General features: G+C 47.1%; 1 protein-coding gene across 3 annotated transcripts in view; it reads right to left on the bottom strand.

Annotated features, from left to right (window-relative positions):
- The window catches only part of LOC144146030 (uncharacterized), a 241,303-nt gene extending 236,611 nt beyond the window's left edge, over positions 1-4,692 (bottom strand). For all 3 annotated transcript variants that reach the window (XM_077677948.1, XM_077677950.1, XM_077677949.1), the window contains exon 1: positions 3,766-4,692. In XM_077677948.1, coding sequence (XP_077534074.1) covers positions 3,766-3,832 — 67 coding nt within the window. In that variant the 5' untranslated portion in view covers positions 3,833-4,692. The remainder of the gene's footprint in view (positions 1-3,765) is intronic.
- Positions 4,693-21,573: the final 16,881 nt, after the last annotated feature.

The following is a 21,573-nucleotide window of genomic DNA, read 5'->3' as shown; positions in this document are numbered from 1 at the left end:
GGCACACGAGAAAGTGAAATTACAACACAACAAAGTTGGTTTGACAGAACAGGCCTGCGTTCTCACTTATGTGAAGAAGGATGGGACTTGGTCTGTTGGCTTTTCACATACTCGATCAGCAAAATTCGCGAAAACTGGCTTCTTCAGATAATTAGGTACGTTATTGTATGCCGTATCTACTGGCACATATCAAATGAGCAGGCACTGGCGAATTTTCCAAATTTAGCAGGTGTCAGAGAACGGGTAATGCGTCGTGCATTGCATTTTACGCGGGAAGAACAATCATTACATGAAAGATAGACCAGCTGCCCGTTTTTGAAGCGTCACTAAAGCGCACATGTTGAATTCGTTGCCTGTTTTTGCGCAGAAAAGTAGCGTTACGTGATATTTTTTCTCTTCGTCTGTGGTGAGATCGTGAAAGAATAAGCAGCATAAGACAGGAAAACATGCGCAGCCGCCAACTAATTATTGAAAAGAACAAAAAGAGAGACCGTGCGCATGACTGGTGTTTGGTGAAGAAGCTTTGGAGTGCAACTAACGAATTCGTTAGCGTCAGTGCGACCGAGTTGGACGAAAATCCGGCATTTTCTTTTGTTTCCCTGAGCACACATAAATCTTAATCTTCTAGGAAAAACTCAGGGAGTAATATGTACCACCGCGCTTGCCTAGCACTCCAATGTAATGCGATTTCTGGACAGCTCTTGTCGTGTTCATTTACTCGCGTCAGGAAAGGGGGAAAAAAAAAAAACCTGAACCAAGCAACGCACGGGGACTTGCACAGGAGTGCTTCTTAAGTACAGTTTTCAGCAATGCGAGCACCATTTGCTGTTCCCATTCGGAAGTTTTATCCGCTTGGTTAGCGTAATTCGCTAACAAGGTTTCAGGTCATGCATAAAATATTGCGCATATCGACCCACCTCGACAGGAAAAAAAAAAACGGTTCCTTATTATTAACGGGAAACGGGCGACTCATCCAGCACTTTTTTGTCGATGCGCAAGTGCAGCCTTTGTCAAAGTTTTCTAGGCCACGCCAAAAGCTTCTGGGCCACAAAGAATTCAAAGCAAACAGTGTGACCGAATTGTTCTGTCACAATAATAAAGATGCTTCCGCCTGTTTCTGGCATAAAACATTTCCCTATCGCTCGAGAGGTAAGCTGTACCTTGATACCTTCGTGAATTCTTAACTTTTCGAATGACCTAGACACTTTTGACCAAACTGTATGTGGTCCTCGTTACAGGTGGTTAAGAGTTCGAAAAAAAAAAATCTCTCCTTTCCCTAGACCGTTTCTAGCCATCGAGTGAGCACGCTATCCACTGTGCCACGGGAGCGGGAGGTTTTCTGTATGCAAGCAGTCGGAGCTGATCCATGGCTACGCGTCGTCAGTTTCTACGGACGCGACCGTTGCTAGATCGCACTGCACGCTTAGGGATGAGCGCGTATTTGAAAATCACTTCTATTGAGTGGTTCTGGCGCCTCTTTGAACAACGACGTTGCAAAGTGATTTTCTGCGCATCTCATGTTGCCAGAGCGCACTTCATGCTAGGAGATCAACGCATATGTTGCTTGGATGGAATTGGATTGTATCGGTGTAGCAGGTGGCATGAGGTCACGAAACTGAAAGTTAGCAATGGCTTAATCTACATGTGGTATTGTAATTTGTCTGCGCTGCACGCGTCCTTGATTTTTCGAAACAACATTTTTTTTTTACCTTTACTTGTGTTGCTAACAAATGGTATTTATTCGACGTCAGTGAAGCGAGTTCTTCATGGTTGCTTTAGACATAAAATTCGCGTTTATGTTGGTTTACAACAGTTTTGGGACCGCCACTGGTTTGGCCCAAAACTGTTTTCACGACGGGGGAAGCAAGTTTTGCTGAATCCTTCATTTAAATTCTGTATTACTAATGCTGATAATGAATAACTTTACACAGCGCAGTTTCTAACTCTGCTTTTAGCACAGGACGGCCGTGTACATCCCTGTCATCTCGAATTCACCCAGTGGACGTAACGCCGCAATTTTCGCACCGAGTTGTTAATGCGTCCGCAGTTGCCCCCTTCGGCCGGCCGGCGAACGCCTCCCCAATTCTCGGAGGCCGCTCCATCTCTTCTCTTTCACACAAGTAACGCATGATCTACTTCCTACGCCGTTTATCTCTCCGCGTCATCGTTCGCAGCAGCTGAAAACGCTTCAGCACTCCGGTTACTCCATTGTAGGCAAAACTGTGCATGCATCTGTAATCACATACTTAGGGTTTTCCGTTTCTAGAGCATAGATTTTTTTTTCGTTTCGTTGTTGGTTCTGAATATTAAGCTTCTTGATTGGAGCTGCGTAGCGGTTCGGCCATGGGTTTTAGTGGTTGGCCGTCGAGCAGAACAACCGCTGTACGCAGCATTACTTGTTGGCTTGTGCTACTAGTACAACAGCAAAAGAAAAAAAAAAATGGTAGTTCGAGTTAAGTCAAGAGGAATATTCCCCACAAAGCTAATAAAGATCCGCTTCGTAAAAAGCACAAAGTATCACTAAGCTTCTTAGTAAGAGTCAGCCATTTATATAATTTAAGATGAGGGATCTGTCACTCATGCGAATCTTTCCTTCTGGTGGTAGAGCTATCAAATTCGGTTCAATACAAGCGACGCTGCTCATCGCGCGTGAATAACCATAATAGTAGCTGTTTTAATTAAGATAGTTCATCGCATCATTATGATAAATTTAGCTGTGCGATGCCGACAGCAGTTTATCGACACTACCGGTGGTGTTGACGAGATTTTATACTGGCTATGCTACTAAATACTTCCTCCTCGGCACGATAGGGCTCTACATGGGGAATTCAAAAAATGCGCTAGGGCAAAGATTCCCCCGCATACGGCGGTCTTACGCGCGCATCAGCACCGGGGGATTCCAGCTATATATTTGAATATATTTGAGACAGACTCGAATACAAAAAGAGGATTCGAGACACCTAGGCAAGTAACGCTTCCCGCGCTAAAATGACAGCAGGATTCGCGGAGCGATCATCCGCCGGAGACACACGCAGTGGTCGCGTGAACTCGTTTCCTCGTGTACGCGCAGAGCGGGCACGCTTCACACATCACGAACTGGCGTGACACACGCGACGCGACTTCTTTCCGCACCCCGCGCTTCGCGTTGCGAGAGCGAAATCGGATGCGACGGGGCGTCGAGGTTGTGAACAAAGCCGCGGAAAAACGGGACGACACGCGCCAGCTGATGTCGGTGCTCGTGCGTTTTCGCTGAGCACGGGGTAAACAAACTTTTCTTTCCTTCTGTTTCCTTTTTCACGAGCATGACCGGGCGTTTTGGCTGAAACATGCGGAACACGGCGAACTCGCGCGGAAGTTTCCCAGGGAAGTACGTGTAGGATGCTCCGCTGAATGCAAGGTATTGTGTCACAGCAACAGCCCTTCTTTGTCGTTGTTGCCGCTGTTGGTGATGTTATACAGGTCTTGCCAGGGACAAGCACATCAGCCAATTAACCTTTCAGACATCCTCTCCCAACATAATTTCGTTTTATTTTCATGGCTGCCAAGTTTGGAATCACTTGTTAAAAAAATAATTTCTCGTAAATGAAGCGGGTTAAATCCCGATATCGTCCAGTTTCGCTGTTTAAAACCTATCAGTGCTTCATTGAAAAGCAAGAGAGTTTGTAGCATGCTATTCGCACAAATACACCGGTCAGGAGAGAGTGATATTGCCACTCAATTTGTTATCATATGCTAATTACTATAACAAGTTAGAACAGAGCTTACCGGCGGTGCAGGTGTCTGCGAAAGTCCACAGGAAGAGGAGGGCAACCACTTTAAATTTTGATCCCATGTCTTCGGCAGTCGGGTGAAACACCGGTGTACACTGATGGAGACGACCAACTCCACGTGCGTCTTGTTTCTTGACAGACACAGTCTCACTCCACTCTCTGTTTCTGGCAGTAACAGGAGCGGTCCAGCTACTCCGCTGCCTCGGGCTGAAGCCGATCAGCTGCCAGTCGGACGTCCCGTCGAACGCGCACTATTTTTTTTTTAAGTTTAGTTTCCCCGTTCGCCGCTCTTGCCGATTCCCCGAAGCACGTCCTCGCAAACCTCTGCGTAAATGCACCTCTCCGAAAGTTTCTTCAAGGCGTTGGACTCGCTGTTTGAGAATAATTCTTGCAGGGGAACAAACCTTGGCCCCAGCGATCCCGTGCGGTACAGCTATCGTTCGAAAGCAACAAAATCCGGCTCTACTGGGGACAACCGAAATTTTAAGGGAACGAAGAGGAAGAAATGAATATCACAAAATCTGCACTGCCCCGTCTTCTTTCCCTCCTGGAAAGCGCAGCAGATTCGCTATCACGTGGCTCTCCCAAAGATGACCAGTAGAATCCTGCTTGCGCGATGTCAACCACGCTGATCCTGACGCGAGGTCAGTTGTCACTTCCCCCCGCACACCGTTAGCTCAGCTGGTTCCTCACGACGCTCACACCGAGCGAATCCGGTACACGGCGGACCGGACCGTGCTAAGCGAACGTTGCGGTCTGACACTAGCAGCAGCACGACCACGGGAGAAGTCCAAAACAACAGCACGCCGTCGCGCCGAGGTGGTCGAGGAGCGCGTCCGGAGGAGCGCGCGGCGAGTCTGCGAGGCGCACCCGACTTCAGCGCGGAGCACTTTGAGAGCGGGACGTCGTCGGCTGCATCCTGCGGCGCCTCCCGGGCGGACAATAAAAATTGGGGGGTGGGAAGCGAAAGTCGGCCTGGAAGCAAGAAGAGAGGGGGGCGAGAACCGGCCGCCCTTCTCTTCCTCCTTCTCCGCCTCCAGGTGGGAAGGAAGAGGAGCGCCGGCGTCAGCTGCCCGTCGCCGCCGCCTCGAGCGCTCGGGCTGCCGCCACTCGGGGGGAGCGCACCCGGCCGGCAGCGAGGCAAAGGAGAGAGCGTGTGCGCCACCGCTCTCCGACACATCCCTGCTCTTGGGGGATGGCAGGAAGGAAGCGGTGGGGCCCGCTGCTGCTGCTGCTCCCTTGAACCGCTCCGCCTCTCCCTCCTCCTCCTGTTCCTCAACAAGGATGCTCCTCTTGATCCTCTACGCTCTTTGACCGCGGGCGATGCTATCCAAATTACGGAGGCTTGCCTAGGGGATTTCGCTAAGTGCCGTGGATGGATGGATGGATGGATGGATGGATGGATGGATGGATGGATGGATGGATGGATGGATGGATGGACGGATAGATGGACGGGTGGATGGACGGACGGATGGATGGACGGACGGATGGATGGATGGACGGATGGAAGGGCGGACGGAAGAATGGATGGGCAGACGGATACATGGATAAATGAAGAGAGACTGAGAGAAGGAGAGAGAACGAAATAGTCATGACGAAATTGGTAATGTTGACACAGGCATACACTTTGCGCACAAGGTTTTGTAATAACGCCATCCACCCTCTTCGGCGCTTCCAGGGTGCAAGCTTTGACAGTGGGTATTACGGCATTTCTGTACGTAAGTATGATATAACTAAACTGCCATTATTACCAGAGTCGTTGGCCTGCTGATCTTCAGTGCACGTCGAAGGTCTGTCCCGCTTTCTCTGGACTTTTCTTAACCTGCTTGTTGTGTGCAGAATCAACAATAACTACACATTTGGGTTCCTGTGGGATTTGAACCCGAGCCCCCAGGACACGAACCCAGAGCGCTACGATAGCACCAATGCGGCACCCTGTCAGACGCGGAACAAGAGTTAGCCTGGCTGTGAATGCCGCGGGACAGGAGAACGTGATGGTGCGTGAGTAACACAGGTACACGCTATGCACGGAGAGCTCTCGTCCTGAGAAGGCAGTCGCATGAAGTGCGGGTAGTCTGAATGCCGTAGTAATTCCCGCGAAAAGACAAAATTCTGCAGAAATTAAGAGAATTATCTACTAATGCGTAGCATGCTTAGGCCGCCTGCCTTCAGTGTGAGTTTTTTTCCAGCCAAATTTTTGGTTTTTTCTAAATCCTGTCCGACCAATTATCTCCAATTACGCTATTATAACGATTAGAAGTGGAACTTTCGCGAAATGCCATGCGGTATGCGTTTTGACGCTCTCCGTAATTTTGCGTATTTTTGTAATTTTTTTAGTTTTTCTAAATTTCCTTCGACCAATAATCTCCATTTACGTTATTCTAACGATTACAATTGGAACTTTTGCTAAACCTACCTTATTGTGGAAATGCAGGGTATTACACGGTTAGCCATTTTCCGTAATTATTTTATATTTTTCTTATTTTTATAGTTTCTCAAAATTTCGTTCGACCAATTATCTCGATTTACGCTATTATAACGATTACAGGTTGAACTTTCCCGAAACCTGCATTATTGTGGAAATGCCATGCGTTATACATTTTGGCAGTTTCCGCAATTTTTGTATATTTTTTTTTATTTCTTAGTTTTTCAAAATTTTACTCGACCAATTATTTCCATTTACGTTATTCCAACGATTAAATTTGCAACTTTTGCGAAATCTGCAATATTGTGGAAATGCAGGGCGTTACACGGTTCGCCATTTTCCGTAATTATTTCATATTTTTCTTAGTTTTTTAGTGTTTCAAAATTTCGTTCAACCAATTATCTCCATTTGCGCCATCATAACGATTACCGGAAAACTTTCGCGAAATCTACATTCTTGTGGAAATGCCACGCGGTACAGTAATCCCTCGTTATAACGAAGCCAGCGGGACGGCAAAACATTTCGTTATAAACGGTATTTCGATATAAGCGACCAATCTAAAAAAGCCAAAGCAGTTGAGCTTTACTTGCACCACAACTGCAAGGAATGAAAACAATGTATTCAGTTAAGCAAAGCTTTATTCAGGTGCAAACAAGGCAGTGAGCTTTGGCTGCTTGAAGTTCTTGCCGGGCGCAAGCAACCCCTGCTTCAATTTGACGACGCCTTGCATGAGGCTGTGGTCGCCGCCCATAAAGTGGCTGTGGCCAATTTACAGGGGGGTGTGCGGGCGTGACGGAAGGCTACGCTACTCTTGCGCTGGAAAGCGCTGCAAATGGTGTGGCTCTAGTCGGAGGTTGTGTTTGTTTCACTAAAAAAAAACAAAACGATTTACTGCTCATTTTAGGTGCACAGCGCAATCATGAAAACTGACCAGTTTTCCACTAGGGGCTTTGCATGATCTCTGTGAATTTTTTTTTCCCGAAGTGTGCAGCAGTGAAGTTTGCAAAACAAGATTTTTTCGGCGCCCCGTTGTCGGCGACACTGCGGTTTTAATTCTACGGTTCGAGGGTCGGTGTTCGCGCAGCGTCGCGTCCACGCAATTGACCTATGTCTACAAACAAAATTTAATGACCCTACCACGCATTCGAACCACCTGTATAAAGTCGGGTGGCGCGAATCGAGCATGACCGGCTCGAGAAAATCGCCGGGGAAACACCAGCTTGCGTTGACCCGCCATGTTGGCAGCCTGACTCGCCGCTGGGTCGCCGCCGCTCGGCCATGCCTCCGCTGGCCAGTGGGTCAAGCTCTTCGTGCACTTCGAGTAATGTGGCCTAAAATGCATGTGTTTGGGATGGGACCAGAATAAATTTCGAATAAAGCGATTTTTCGAGTAAAGCGATTTCGTTATAACGAGGGATTACCGTATATGTTTTGACATTTTCCGTAATTGTTTTATATTTTTGTTATTTTTAGTTTTTCAACATTTCGCTCGAACAATTTTCTCCATTTACATTATTCCAACGATTACGTTTGGAACCTTCGCGAAATCTTCATTTTTGTGGAAATGCAGCGCGTTACACGCTCCTGGATGGGGGATACTCGGCAAAGAATGCTACGCATTAAAAAGCGAGAGCGAAGTGGCGCAAACACTATGTAGCAGTAAAGTATTTGATGATTGTTAGGCTTTGATCTTCAAAACATGCAGCAGGCTTTTCTCAAGGAATATTTTACAAGAAGTCATGCCCGCCCCGTGCAGCCCTTCTGTTACAGGGTGATCCACCTGACATGGCTCTCCCCCATAACATGACCTGCACAGATCCAATTTTTTGGCTTAATCTGATCTAGGGTATCTAAGTTTCTCTCTTCGTTCTCGATGCATTTATTGCCGTTTTTTTCTGCGCCCCTCGTAGCTGGTAGCAGATTTAATGCTAAATCATTTGCTTATTCATGTTAGTCGGAAATCGAAGGCAACTCATTGAGTTGAAACTAAAGGCACATAAAGCAGTGGAAAGGGCAATTGGGCTAGTTGGCAAATGTTCATTTTGGTGTTGAAAGCGCTCATAAATCAAGGACGAAGGTAGAAAAAACAGGTGACATGGCGTTAACTCGAAACTATTCCTTTATTGAAAAGAAACACAAATACGTACCGACGACGTCTCACGTGGTGCGTTCATCTCGCCCAAGATAAAAGCCATGAAAACAACTTTTACAGGGAATATACATGACCTGAGGTGCACGCGACAGTATAAGGGAAGGGCATAAAAAATTCGGAACCATAAGATATCAAAAATCGCTACGACAGCAGCGAGTGGCAGAGATAAAAGTATTCTTTATCTGTTATAGAAATTGCAGAGGCACTAACACATCCATCGACGGACCTTTTTATATGAAACGCTTCTGTTATCTTTTTAGTGTTTTTTTTTTCCTATGACGGGACAAAATTGTCGTATCGCAGGAAATGGGTGACCACCATAGCGTGAGGTCGTCCGCTTAGAAAGCGTGTCGGAGATGCGGAATATCTTGGAGCAAGGGTGGGAGGTTCTTCCAGGCAAGGTTAAAGAGTAGGGGTGAAATAACCGAGCCTTGAGGTGTTACTTTGGGAATTGCTAAAAAAAGGTCAGATCGCAGATGGGCGATGCGCACAGTGGCGGTTAGATTGGTAAGAAATGCCGCGACGTAGTTGTAAAGTCTGGGCCCGCAGTTGGTAGTACCTAGCCCTCGTAGGATGGCTTGGTGTGTGACATTATCCAATGCCCCTTTTATGTCAAGTGCGACAATGGAATATTTGTGGTCGTTTGAGAGTTTCATTAGTACGCCTTCTTTAAGCTGTAGCAGGATGTCTTGGGTGGAGAGATGGGGCGAAATCCATACATGGTGGTTGGAAAGAAGTTATCGTCCTCTATGTAATGGGCGAGACGACTGTCAACCATATGCTCGAGAAGTTTGCCCACGCACGATGTGAGAGAAATGAGACGGAGGTTTTTGAGTGGGAGGGGTTTTCCGGGCTTGGGGATTAGCGTGATAGCTGCATGTTTCCACTGTGGCGGGAGAGTTCCTTTCGTCCAGTGTTCATTCATATATGTGAGCAGACCTCCTCCTGTGAGCGTTGCACGGGACCGAACGTCTTTGAGCCGTGGTCGGCAATACAGATACATCAAAGGTTAACCAAGCGAAACCAAGACTCGAATAGACTAAGCCAAGCTTTTGCTTTGCATATCTAAGGTTAGCTGAGGTAAGCCGCTTCCATCTTTTTGATATCTTAGGGTTCCGATTTTTTTGTGCACTTCCTTTATACTGTCGCGTGCACCCCAGACTGCGTATATTCCCTGTGAAAGTTGTTTTCCTGGCTTATACCTTGCGCCAGATGAACGCACCCGGTGAGACGTTGTCGGTATATATTCGTGTTTCTTTTCACTAAGGAAATAGCTGTGAGTTAACGCCATGTCGCCTGTTTTTTTCTACCTTCGTCCCTGTTTTGTGAGCGCTTTCAACACCAAGATGAATCGGGTAAACATTGCTCTCGTTGGGATTCGCAGCAGTGTCGTTCAGAATGCGAGGCGAGCACGGAACTATACTACCAACACAAATTGAAGTTTTCAACTTACTAAAGGGAAACCTAACAAAAAGGTTGTGGCTTTTGACTTCAAAACGCGTGTTAGGTCGATGTACTCAGCATTAAAGCAGAAATTTGTCATGATAGCCAGAAAAGTAGCAGTTAGGTGAACAGCAAAGCACGTTCTCCCTGAAAGCGTCCACGTAGGGCTAACACGGGCGACTGGCCGAGCATCTCAATCATATTGACTAAAACATCAAGAAAACGTCGCCAAACGAAAAGGTTGATGATCAAAGCTGACTACAAATTGACCGCAACGCACTCAAGCCTTGCGGTGCAGCACAAGAAAACCTGAGAGAACGCTTTCCATCGTTGCGAAAGTCGTTAATGCGCCAGCGCGCTCGCCTAGGCCCAGTGACGCGAGGTTAGGCCACTAACCCAAAGATCTGTTAGCATGCTTGTCAGTGTGGTGTTTCCGCGGCACGGAAGGGAACATTGTAGGGAGGGCGGGAAAACTCTTCGCTACACCAATTCAAAGAGGGACGGGGTGGTGAGGTATCGTTGCGCGGGAGTCGGCGTGAACTTGGAGCGCCCTCTAGGTGACGAATGGCGAAACCTTCGCTCTCGGTGGGTCGGGAATGGAAGCGGTTCGTATTGCCACTCCGTTTATTGGAGTTGTCGCACATTGTAACAGCGCAAAGCGCCAAGCAGTCGTAAGTGAAATACGGGATAAGACGACTTGGTTTTCCTGTTTAATGCGAAGCTGGAACAAGATGCACGCTTTTTAGAATAAACCTAACAATCTTCAATTTAAGCTGCAGCAGCAACCATTTTCAATCATGAAAAAAAAAAAAGTCTGTTCAGAGGCCGATCCAGGCCACCAATGCTGAGTGGTAATAGGGGTGGAGGGTTGTCCCAGAACGAGATTTGAGGAGGTACGCGGTAGGTGTTCATATTGGGACAGATGACTGAGTATGGCTGGTATTTGGACTGGTTTCGATGGGTTAGAATGGAGGGCATTTGTCAGTGTTTGGTCGGTAAACGAGAGCAAGAATATTAGCTGTGCAAATTCGCAGTGCTGCTACGCCCAATGAACGCGAGAATTGATGTGAAAAAGAGAATAAGAAAGGAAGGAAGGAAAGAATAAAAGTGAAGGAAAGGCAAGAATGTCAACCAGACTTTGGCCTAGTTGGCTATCCTACACGTGGGTTAGGGGAACAATTGGAAAAAAAAGATGAAAACAGTAAAAGAACGGGAAGGTAAGGACAGAGCGTAAATAGGTGTGGCCAGCGTTACGACACTATAGACGATAGAGTTCATTGACTTCATAGAGAGTATTCTTTTGGGCTACAGTCTTCTGTTTAAGTTCGTTGTTTTTAGGAAGCACAGGGGCACTTTTGTCGCCTTGTGCGTAGATGACAGTGAAAGCCAGTAGCCCAGGGTTTTCTCCTCGGAAGACGGATCACCGGAATATAAGGATGACGATGGTAAGACATCTATTATTATTAGTAGTTGTAGTTGTTGTTGTTGCTCTAGTAGTAGGTGTAATAGTAGCTGTTGCAGTAGTTGTTATAGTTGTAGTAGTAGTATCAGCTGCAGTAGCATTCTTAGTAGTAGTTGTCGTAGAAGAATAAACAGTATTTCCGGAGATTGATGTACACGTCAGCTGAGCTTTCGTACAGCGTGATTCACGGTTGGGATACGACCAGGGGGCCGATCCGTCTTTCCAAATCCCCCTCAACAACAGGTGTAGCGTTCGCGTCGGGAAAAGTCATTAGTCTTACCTACATATCCTTCAGCAAACCTCAACATTTACAAGTGCAATTAATTGAATGAACCCTAAAACATTATTGCGTCAGTAATAGATGGTGCATATCGGCAAAATGTTCACCTCTATTTGCGTCGACCCGTTACAGTTTGCCAAACACAGATAGCGATACACCACCACACAACGAGAGAGTAAACTAAGTTGTCTTAGCAACGCTGGTGACGTTGCCATGGCGACGAATCGAAGCGTGTCGTGCCTGCTGCCTCTGCCTCGACGGGTCTTGTGACTTCCGCGATCGCTTGCACACGTTGTTGAATCTAGTGTCCATCCAGTGCGGGCAGCAGAATACTAAGGGACGGGAATGACGACGGCGAAATTTAGATATTGGTGGGAACAAAAGGAGCGTCAGGCAGCCAATGCCCGCTCTTAAAGGGACCCTGAAATACTTTCGATAAACGCTTTCACTCTTTCCTTCGCGTCTGGAAGCACTGCGAAAGCTACAGTTATCGCCAGCACGGAGCTCGATACTGCGTGAATTGCTCGTCGCACCAGATACGCCTTCCGTTTCCGCTTTGTTTTCGTGGCGTTATTTTTAAAAGTTGCTATCGAAAAGCGTTCATTGCTGCAACCGAAGGAAAACCGGCCAACAGCCGCTACACGGCCTCAGTGACGTAATTCCGCCCGTCGAAGAACGGCAAGACCGGGAAAGAGAGAAAAATCTTTTGAACGAGTTTCCAAGTTATCTTATGGGCATAGAGCAGTGATTTTTGGCTGAGGTATTTTGCGACCCCTGAATCTAAACATTGAGTGTGTTGGGGGACTACGTTCTGCAAGCATTTAAGATTTCAAAAAAAGTTGAAAAAAGTGTTGCAGGGTCCCTTTAAAGCCAGCAAACCTGCTCACTGAGATGGCTAGCGCCCTTAGCATGCTTGGCACGGTGCACGAGGGACGTGCAAGAGACTAAGCGTTGTGGACTTATAAAGCCTGAGCAAGGCAGTGTTTCAATTTAAGACCTCCTCCTGTATGCATCACTTATAGTATTTCAATGTACCGACTACATTTTTCAATAAATATTCAAACCTTCAAGGCGTGCGCATAGGGCTAAGCCTCAAGCTTGTGAGGGACAGGGACGAAATGCTCACGCAATCTGCAAGATCCACCAACGAATCTTTAATTTTTTAAGCGAAGCTTTCTGTGTATTACTAATGGAGTCGGTCGCGTCAAAAACGCACTGCGGGAAAGACAACTTCCTTGACGATGGGGATGATCATGGGTGAAGTGAAAGAAAAAAATTACACCATCTTCCCATAGGGGAACCCTGAGTAGTATGCGAAGCGGCAATGGGGTCGACTTAAGTTCCCATTAGTTTTCAGTTCGTCGTTTCTGTTGACGTTCAGCTTCGCGTGCCTTCGTTGTATCTGTAGCGTCTTTACGAAGTTTTAATGACTGGAGGACATAAGGCGCGTTCGTAGCACATGCTCCCGTCTTGGTTTGCAGCGCAGTGGGAAGAGCGCCACGTAGTACCTCCCGTTGCGGCCAGAGAGTCGTGGGATCGAAACCGGGTGCCGCCTAACTATTTCTTTTTATAGTGGACTGCGCTGACGTCTGCCCAAACGCTGGCAGGGCTGAAGAGACGCGCATGCGTAGTAGAATGCGGACGACAGACAACGACAACGAGGGAGGGATGGACACAGCCCCGAACATGAGATGCTTCGCATCTAAAAAACGCTTCCCGTCGTCGGGATTGAACCTGGGTCTCTGGCGTCATGACACCGGCATCTATCCGACTGCGCCATTCCCACCCGCTACAACCTGTTTGGATTTGGAGAAGGGTGCGTGGACGTGCAATATTAGACAGAAAAATCACGCACCCCTTCATATAACGACGACGATGGTTGAATGCGAAGCATTCTTTGTGCGAAATAAAATGGTGCGGTCAAAGTCAAAGCCGCTGCGATCAAAAATACAAACTGCGTACGAGTCAAAGTCAAAGCTCAACGAGTCAGAGTCCAAACCTCCAAACCGTCTGCGAGTCAAAGTTCAAACTCAGACGACGACGACTAAGGAATTCCTCACGACAAAGGTTCGCGTTCAACCATCGTCGTCGCTAGAAGTGGGGGTGCGTGATTTTTGTCCACTATTTGGTGATATTCGCCACAAGATCACTATATTTTAATTCATGACGACACGTAAGCATGGTAGCAAAGAGATAACCCTTGTAAAACGATGTAATCGCTGACATCTGAGAGGTGTGAAGCAAGGCAGTTGAGAAATTATGCAACGAGACGTGCAAGCATTAAGTCCTTCGTCACCTGCGGAACCAAGCAAAGTAGTGCCTCAGGACGGGAACGATAAGGAACTGCTTACGTTTACCAAAAAAAAGAAAAAACGCACATTCAAGGTATGCTATTATCCGAGCAGAACCCAGGAAATATGCAAAAAGTAATAAAAGGAGCCAAGAACCCGTTATGATTACTTCTTTAGTAGAGCTTTGTTCTGAAAAAAGAATCTCTCACAAAAGGAGAGAGAAAGATAACAACGTGAGAGCTCGAGCTAGTTGGTACTCCATAGTGCAAATTTAAAGCGCAACAAATTTAGACAAAAGACGAATGACACAAGGAAAAGCGCTTGTCCTTGTGTCATTCGTCTTTTGTCTAAATTTGTTGCGCTTTAAACTTGCACTGCGAGAGAGAAAGAAACGCAATATTTCTATTTTTGCGTCACGGTTCCAACAAAGAATATTGAAATGGTACACGCTTGTGCGTCGCTGCCACGCACTCCTTCGGGCGCTCATGTAGCAGCTTGCAGTTCCTCTGCTTCGTTTTTCCTTTTCATGACTGACGGCGAGGAATTTTCGACGCAGCGAAAATCCCCACCTTCGATTCGGCTTGCGCTTCCCCTGACTACTCGACCAACGTACCGCTCAGACGCAAGCGTCCCCGCACGTGTTCCCTGCGCTGGCAGCAGCGGTAGAGCCAGGAGCTTAAGAGGCTTAAACCCGGAGCTTCGTGCGTATTTCCAGCCCTATTGCACTCCTTTTCGAGGGCGTGATTCTCGCGTTTTCTCTGAATCACTTCTAACGCTAACCCCACGAGAGCTGCGCGCTGACTCTGAGGGGAGTATTTGCGATGTGGTGACGCTAACTGGCTTCTTGTGCAACAAAATATTTGTCACCATTGTTGTCCGAAAAAGTCGTTTAGGTCGTGCGCGGCTTTGATCGCAATGTTCGGAAGGTTTCGACTTGATGGCGCTGAGGCTTGCAAGGCAAGCTGAGTCAGATGACGCTGTGCTTCGTGCACTTAGGTTTAGTGAGATTAGTAAAATTCGAAGTTGGCGTGGCAAGGAGGCCCATGTCGGAAAAAATACGCTTGGGTAGTAAAACGAAGTAGAAAGAAATCGCCGACCATCCCCACTAACGTGAAACCTGAGGAGGAGCGAAGCACGAAGTGTATAAGTGTATTCTTGGCGCCTTAGGGTTTTTGCCAACGGAAATACCGTTGGGGGCTAAAGGAGTACAGCATTGCTGTAAAAGTCCTTGTCTTTGAAGCGCGAAGCATTCTAGCGCGAATGCTACACGAGTGCCCCGGTGTTTTTTAGTGCGCGTTACGAAGCATTCCAGCGCGAGGCGTAAACTAGTTCGCCGGTGTTTTAGTACCGTTACTATATGAGACGACGTTTACTACGATGAAATGAGACGCCGACAGCATGAGCCCCTAAGGGGTTTCGCCCGAAAAAACTCTACCGAATCTCTGCTCTTCTCATGTCACAGGTCCAAAGATTGTTGCTCTAAAGGAGGTGGGACGGAGTTAGCCCGGAAGATATTTTTTTCTACCAAAAACTAAAACGCTGGAGGCAGTTCTACCTTGCTGTCCAAACTTTGTAGAAAAGGGGTACAGGTGTAGTTCTGGCTTTGTGGAGGTCGCTCCATCGTCCACTTGGCCTGCATATGTTCTATAAAAACGAACATATAAACAAATCTGCGCCGCCCCGCGTAATGACTCTTTAGATTTACTAGCGCCAATTGAAATATCTATGGTGCTGACTGGCTGTTCCACCCACTTTCATGAAAACTGAGAGAATTGAAGATGCGGAGGTCAAGTTCCTTCGAAACTCTAGCTGCGGATTGAAAACGGACCAATACAGACCGAAAGAAAGCTAGTTTTGAATGATGTAGAATCTGAGGCCTATTCAACGCGGGTCGTCCCCAGGTTTGGTTCATGTATCATCAAGTTCACATGTATCATCAAGTTGCTTAAATGAGCGATACTGTGGGTGCTGTCCTTATAAATGTTGTTTCAATAACATCCCACCTGCATAAGAAATATCAACTTAGCCATGCAGTTGTTTCCTTTTTTTTTTACCGACCTGCCAGGAGAGCTGAAAATAGCAAGTAGATTTTTGAGGAAACACTATAACCAAGACGTAAAATGTAGGGAAAGTTTTGTTTATGTCTGTAGCTTCTGATTCAGTAATTATTCTTACTTTTTATATGAAATCTTGTTACAAAAACAATGTGAAGATGTTCAAATGTCTCATTTTGCCACTTCAGGACAAGCTTCGCCTTTAGACAGACGAGTTGTGCAAAAAAGCCGACCTCAAGCAGACAGGAAAGTCGCATTTGCTGGAATACCTGCGGGATTCTGCGAGGAATCTGCATTGTTAAATAGCGCGTGAGGTAAGGAAGGTGAGTTCGAGCGGCGAACAAAGCCGGGAAGCGGCATCAAAGAGGTGAGGATTAGAACTTGAAAGGCTCCCTTTGCCGAACAGCCTATTGTTAGGTTCATGGTTGTGTACAAAGAATCCATTCGTCAATGTCGGGAATTCGAAGAAACCTCTCAGCGCCTGAAGCCGCATGCCGATTCCTCATTCGCCGTTACGCGTCGTTGGGCGGCGCGTCTACGAATGAATAACGCAACTGTCGAGGAGAAAGTTGCGATGAACGCGAAGGTGCGGGGATTTCATGGTTGGCAATCAAGTGCACGGGGGTTTTAAAAAGTTGTAAGGCTTCAAAGCACACACGGGCATAGGGCATACGTAAATTTTGGAGTTGCGTCGAAGCCGCCTCCTCTTCTTTTTTTTTCTCACGGAAATGCAGTCACCGTGGGCACAACCTTTGAATGTCGTAGACTGTGATGCCTCCTGTGGCTGGAATCATTGCCGCAGGTAAGCATCAGGGCGGCGGTTCCTGCCAACGAACAATTCACAATGCTTCGGGGTACAGTCATTAAGGGTTGAGGAGCCACAGTAGTCGAAGACAACGATAAGCGTCTGGGAGCAGACGCGAAGCAGAGCCATTTTGAGTACGGCAGACGTCATGACCTTGGATATCGCTGCCATAACGCGGCTCCTCCCAGCCGGCCTTCCTGTGTGCGGCCGACCGGGCTTTACCAAATGCAGCGACCAGATGGCCCCAATTCACATAACAAACACCATTAAAAAGGAGTACGTGAGAGCGCCCTATGTCGACATTGGACTCACGCCTGCAGACACTTCTAAAAAAAAAAATCGCTAATACCTCTCGTGTAAAAGAAAAAAAAAAAAAAACTAAGGAAAGAGCTCTTCCCTCACATAGCCATCACCTCTGTCGTTAAGTGCCGCTATCGGGCAGCCTTTGTGCAATCGTTTGTGTAATCGCACTCGTATATGTGACCACCGAAACAAGAAGCAAAGTAAACACAAGCTATGCGCTGTGTTGGCTCATATGCATACGATGAAAAATAATCTGACGGCTTGGTTACCGCGGACACTACGCCATCGGCATGTGGATCCCGTCAGCCCAGGGCATCGTCGAGAAAAAACTAAGCCACAAAACCTCCTCCTCGACCACTACCGAACTGGCAGCTGTAAGGGCTGCACTTAATTACATCGACAGACATCATGCCCAGCAATAAGTAATATTCCCCGACTCTCGTGACGCCTTACAAGCCCCCCGAAAACTGCCAAACAACCACGGTCAGGTTGTTTGCGAAATTGCCGAAGTTCGCTCAACGGCAGTTCGCCCAGGCCATCACATCGTTCTTCAGTTGCTGCTCGGGCACTCGGATATACAAGGCAACATTAGATCCGACGCAGCCGCCAGCCACTTGCTATGCAACACGACTCAGCTTCCTTTCTCCCGAGAGGACAGTAACGCCCTTATCCTAGCAAGTGGGTGGACTGTACATATTGCCGCGAACCATACATTAGGTTTGTTTATTTGTGTTTTGCTTTTACCGCCCGGCTGCGCCGGTCTGTGTTATCTCTGCGCCAAGGGAAGCGCGTGTTCCATTCTTTCTTTCTGTGCCGCATGTGTTATCTGTCGTGATAGGGAGAGCATTCCGATCTAACGTGAACAGCCCAGAATAAACTTCTTGGATCTACTATGTTCTCGATGCGAATCGACGCTTCGAGAACCACGCGCGCCAAAAGATAAAAAGCCTGCAGTGCGGACGCCGGGGCATTCGATTCGACGACACTCGCCTGTGCAAGTCACTTTGTTGACCGCTGGTTCGCCGCCTCTGTATTCTTTTGAGTTGTTAGGGAAGCACAAGTTCGCTCCAATAAACGTGTTTCTCATTCAAGACAACTGCATCATCCTTGTCTTCGTGACAATATCTTAGAGAGGCCGGACCCTCACCGCCGGTATCCCCCTCTGCAGGCTATTGACCCCCACCTTCAGTTCCGCTTTCCAGGCGGCCCCAACAAGCGGTCCGGAGGGGTACTGCATATTCTGTGCCTCAACGTACGTTTACCCATCTTGCAGCATTCCCTTGTATCTCATTTTTCTGATTGATTGATTGATTGATTGATTGATTGATTGATTGATTGATTGATTGATTGATTGATTGATTGATTGATTGATTGATTGATTGATTGATTGATTGATTGATTGATTGATTGATTGATTGATTGATTGATTGATTGATTGATTGATTGATTGATTATGGGGTTTAACGCGCCGGCGCTGCACAGTCGATGAGGCGTGCCGTAGTGGAGGGCTTCGGATTAATTTTCATTACCTGGGGATCTTCAACGGGCGCCAAAATCTCGAATACACGGGCGTTTTTGCTTCTCGCCTCCATCAGAAAAGCGGCCGCCGCAGCCGAGAAACGAACCCGCGTCCTCGTTCTCAGCAGCACAACGCTATAGCCACTGAACCACCGCGGCGGAATTTCGGTTTGCCATTTCGTTTCTGTACCCGCAATGTCTAACATTCTTTGAAGAACGGTGGAAACCAGCCTTGAAGACGAGTACACGAGGACAGAGTAGGACAATACACACGATGTGACTAGCAACAGTTTAATGAATAAAATTTCGAAGAAAAACAAGGTCAGGGCATGTGCCAACATTCACCCCACATCACCGTAGTCATCCCCTTCTGGGGCAGCAATTATGGCGCCAGCAAAGGTGACTTCACCAGTTCGCATTAAAGAGCACCCCCCTCTGTCTCACACACATATGCATACGACGCACTGGTTATATTTAAAAAAGCCTTATGCGTCACAATTTCCGGCGGGGACCACAGTCATATTATATTCGATTCGCAAAGAAGTGTTTTAAGTGGCTGTGAAAGCAAAATATCACATTGTTTTATTTGACAAAACTACCTTTGGTAACTCACTCAACACAATTCCAACACTGAGATGTTTCTCTAACCGAAAAATGGTAAGAAATACTAATAGGCTTCCAAATTTTGTGCTGCGCATCATCGCAATTGTATCATAGAGGAAATAAAAAGCAGTTATTAGCGTTTTAACAGACGTTGGCATTCAAAAGGTAGGACCAAGCGGAACTAAACGTCTCACTACAACCGCACCGTCGCTCGTCTCTTGGCCCTGGCTTTGGTCCGCCGCCGTCAAGCGCAAGGACAAGTCCCTGTGATCTCATAAAGGCCTGATGGAAGAGAGTGAGAGAGAACAAACTTTATTATCTTAGGTACCTATGTCTGGGTTTCTATAGGTGGTCTTCAGTCCGCCGGGTGCGCATAATGTCGAAGTTGTTTCCGGGATCACGTGCGTAATCACGTAGTGCTTCCCTGGCAGCCTGGATGTTCGCTGGCCACGAAGATACAACTTACGGGTTGTTATAGAAGCGAGCATTTGGGAAAGAAAGAGTGGGGTGCATTTCCAATAAAAAAATGATGGATGGTGAGGAAGTTGCTGGGGAGTTCATCTGTTTCTCTTTACACCTAGTCTAGCTGTTGGCAGTTTGCGGTAAAGTAGGCATCGTGTTTATTGGGTCAATGGATTCTTTTGAATAAAACATGGTTGTTTGTTGTCTTCTTGGCCCCCTCAGTTTGGGACAGAGTGTCTCAGCCAACAATTAAGGATAATAGGACGGACGAAATTACATAGCCTTTTCTGTCATCAGTACACGTGTCCTTCACCGCAACGATATAGCCGCCTAAATAACGAGGAAGCGTTTAATTGTACCGCTCTTGAATTTAGCCGATTTATCTTCTGCATGATCGTCCCAGCGAAATTGCCTTGTAGAAGTTTCTCATAGCAACGACGATTTCTCCTTACCTAAACGGTCATCACCAATTTCCCCACCGCATAGAGGAAACGAGGTTCTCTTGTAGGTACCGACGCCACTATTGTATGCCAAAATGTAAGTTATTTTGAGGGTCCCATAGCAATCAGCATTCGTTGATATGGTTGTACAGATATTGTTCATTGCACAATTCCAATTACGGCGTGCACATCAGTTTTGCCATAACAATATATCCCCGTGAAAGAATGTTCATGCTTTGTTTTGCATCAGCAAGAGACCGCTCAATATCGCAATCGCGCCAACCGAATTTTCGTGTCCGTTTTAGACCTCACTGCATGCGAGTTTTAAAAGGTGCCCACCCAAATGCCGCGACATTCGATGCGCATGTGATCCTTCCTCGTTGACCAGTTTCTTAGTCCGTTGATTTTTTTTTATTTGGGAGATATATTATCGACATGGAGTCTTATTGGTATGTTGTTAAACCTACGTTCAGCCCATTACACTCTAATGATAACGCCTAACGACGTTCCGAGCTACGTCAAACTTATGAAGGCCTTATATGTCTCATTCGAATATTGGCCTACAATGTCCGCGGTGTCTACAGGGGGAGGACGAGGAACACTTTCATTGAAAGGGAATGCTCTAGGCCAGTTGTTCTCAAATGGGTGTCCGCGGACCCCAGGGGGTCTGCGAAGGCATTTCAGGGGTCCACAAAGCCCTGTTGGGAACTTCTCCCCCCCCCCCCTTCCACCCCCAATTTTTCCTCCTATTTGCCAAACCTTGCTGACAAGGCAAAAACGTGGCTTCTCCGCATGACTTGCACGTTAAATTTTTCGCTCAGCGCAAGTTTTACGTTGGCTTTTTTGCACAACACACCAGGCATGCGGAAAAGGCAGCATGTAGGTGTTTCGGTGACTAAGCTGCAAGAGCGAATCGTTTGATAATACCACACACTTGGCGTAAAACTCAGACACAAAAAGCGGACACAAATAGGCTGGAGACTTCAGCTGCATGTGCAAATTATTTGACAGTATGACACGGTTGAACAGATTTCATCGTGGGGTCCTCCATCACTTTTGCAAGCCAGAAAGGGGTTCCCCAACACACTCGTGCTTGAGAACCACTGCTGTAAGCCCATTTAGGGAGAGGCGTGGTGGGGTAGGGTTTGGGACCCTGGGGTGGTTGAAGACGAGCTCGACATGTGTCTCCGAGTATGCAGGAATACGCATTCATGTCGCATGCTGGCATATTTTCACCGACTTCAGTCTAAGCTGGACCTGTTCATACGCAGTGGTTCTCAAATGGCTACGATGGCTCAGATGGCTACATAACCGTGGGAACTTTCCTCTCAGCAGGTATCGTGATTCGAAGTTTTAAAACGAATGATATGGAGCCGCTGCCCCTAATCTATTCCAGCACCATTTCAAAGCCACCAAGTGGGAGAGAGTGAGAAACACATTTATTGAGTCCTGTGGTTTAGCGGTGCGTGGTGGCCGCCGGTTGAACGCACAGCCCCATGTAGACTGCTAAGATAAAAGTGTAGCCCTTCCAAGTTTCGTTAAGACAATTAACTATGAAGCACGAT

This window comes from Haemaphysalis longicornis, unplaced genomic scaffold, assembly GCF_048455015.1.
Source record: "Haemaphysalis longicornis isolate Haplotype H1 unplaced genomic scaffold, Haemaphysalis longicornis Haplotype H1 scaffold_7, whole genome shotgun sequence".
NCBI classification, from domain to species: Eukaryota; Metazoa; Arthropoda; class Arachnida; order Ixodida; family Ixodidae; genus Haemaphysalis; species Haemaphysalis longicornis.
Note: the sequence above shows the minus strand (reverse complement) of the source record. Positions and strands in the feature narration are given on the sequence as shown.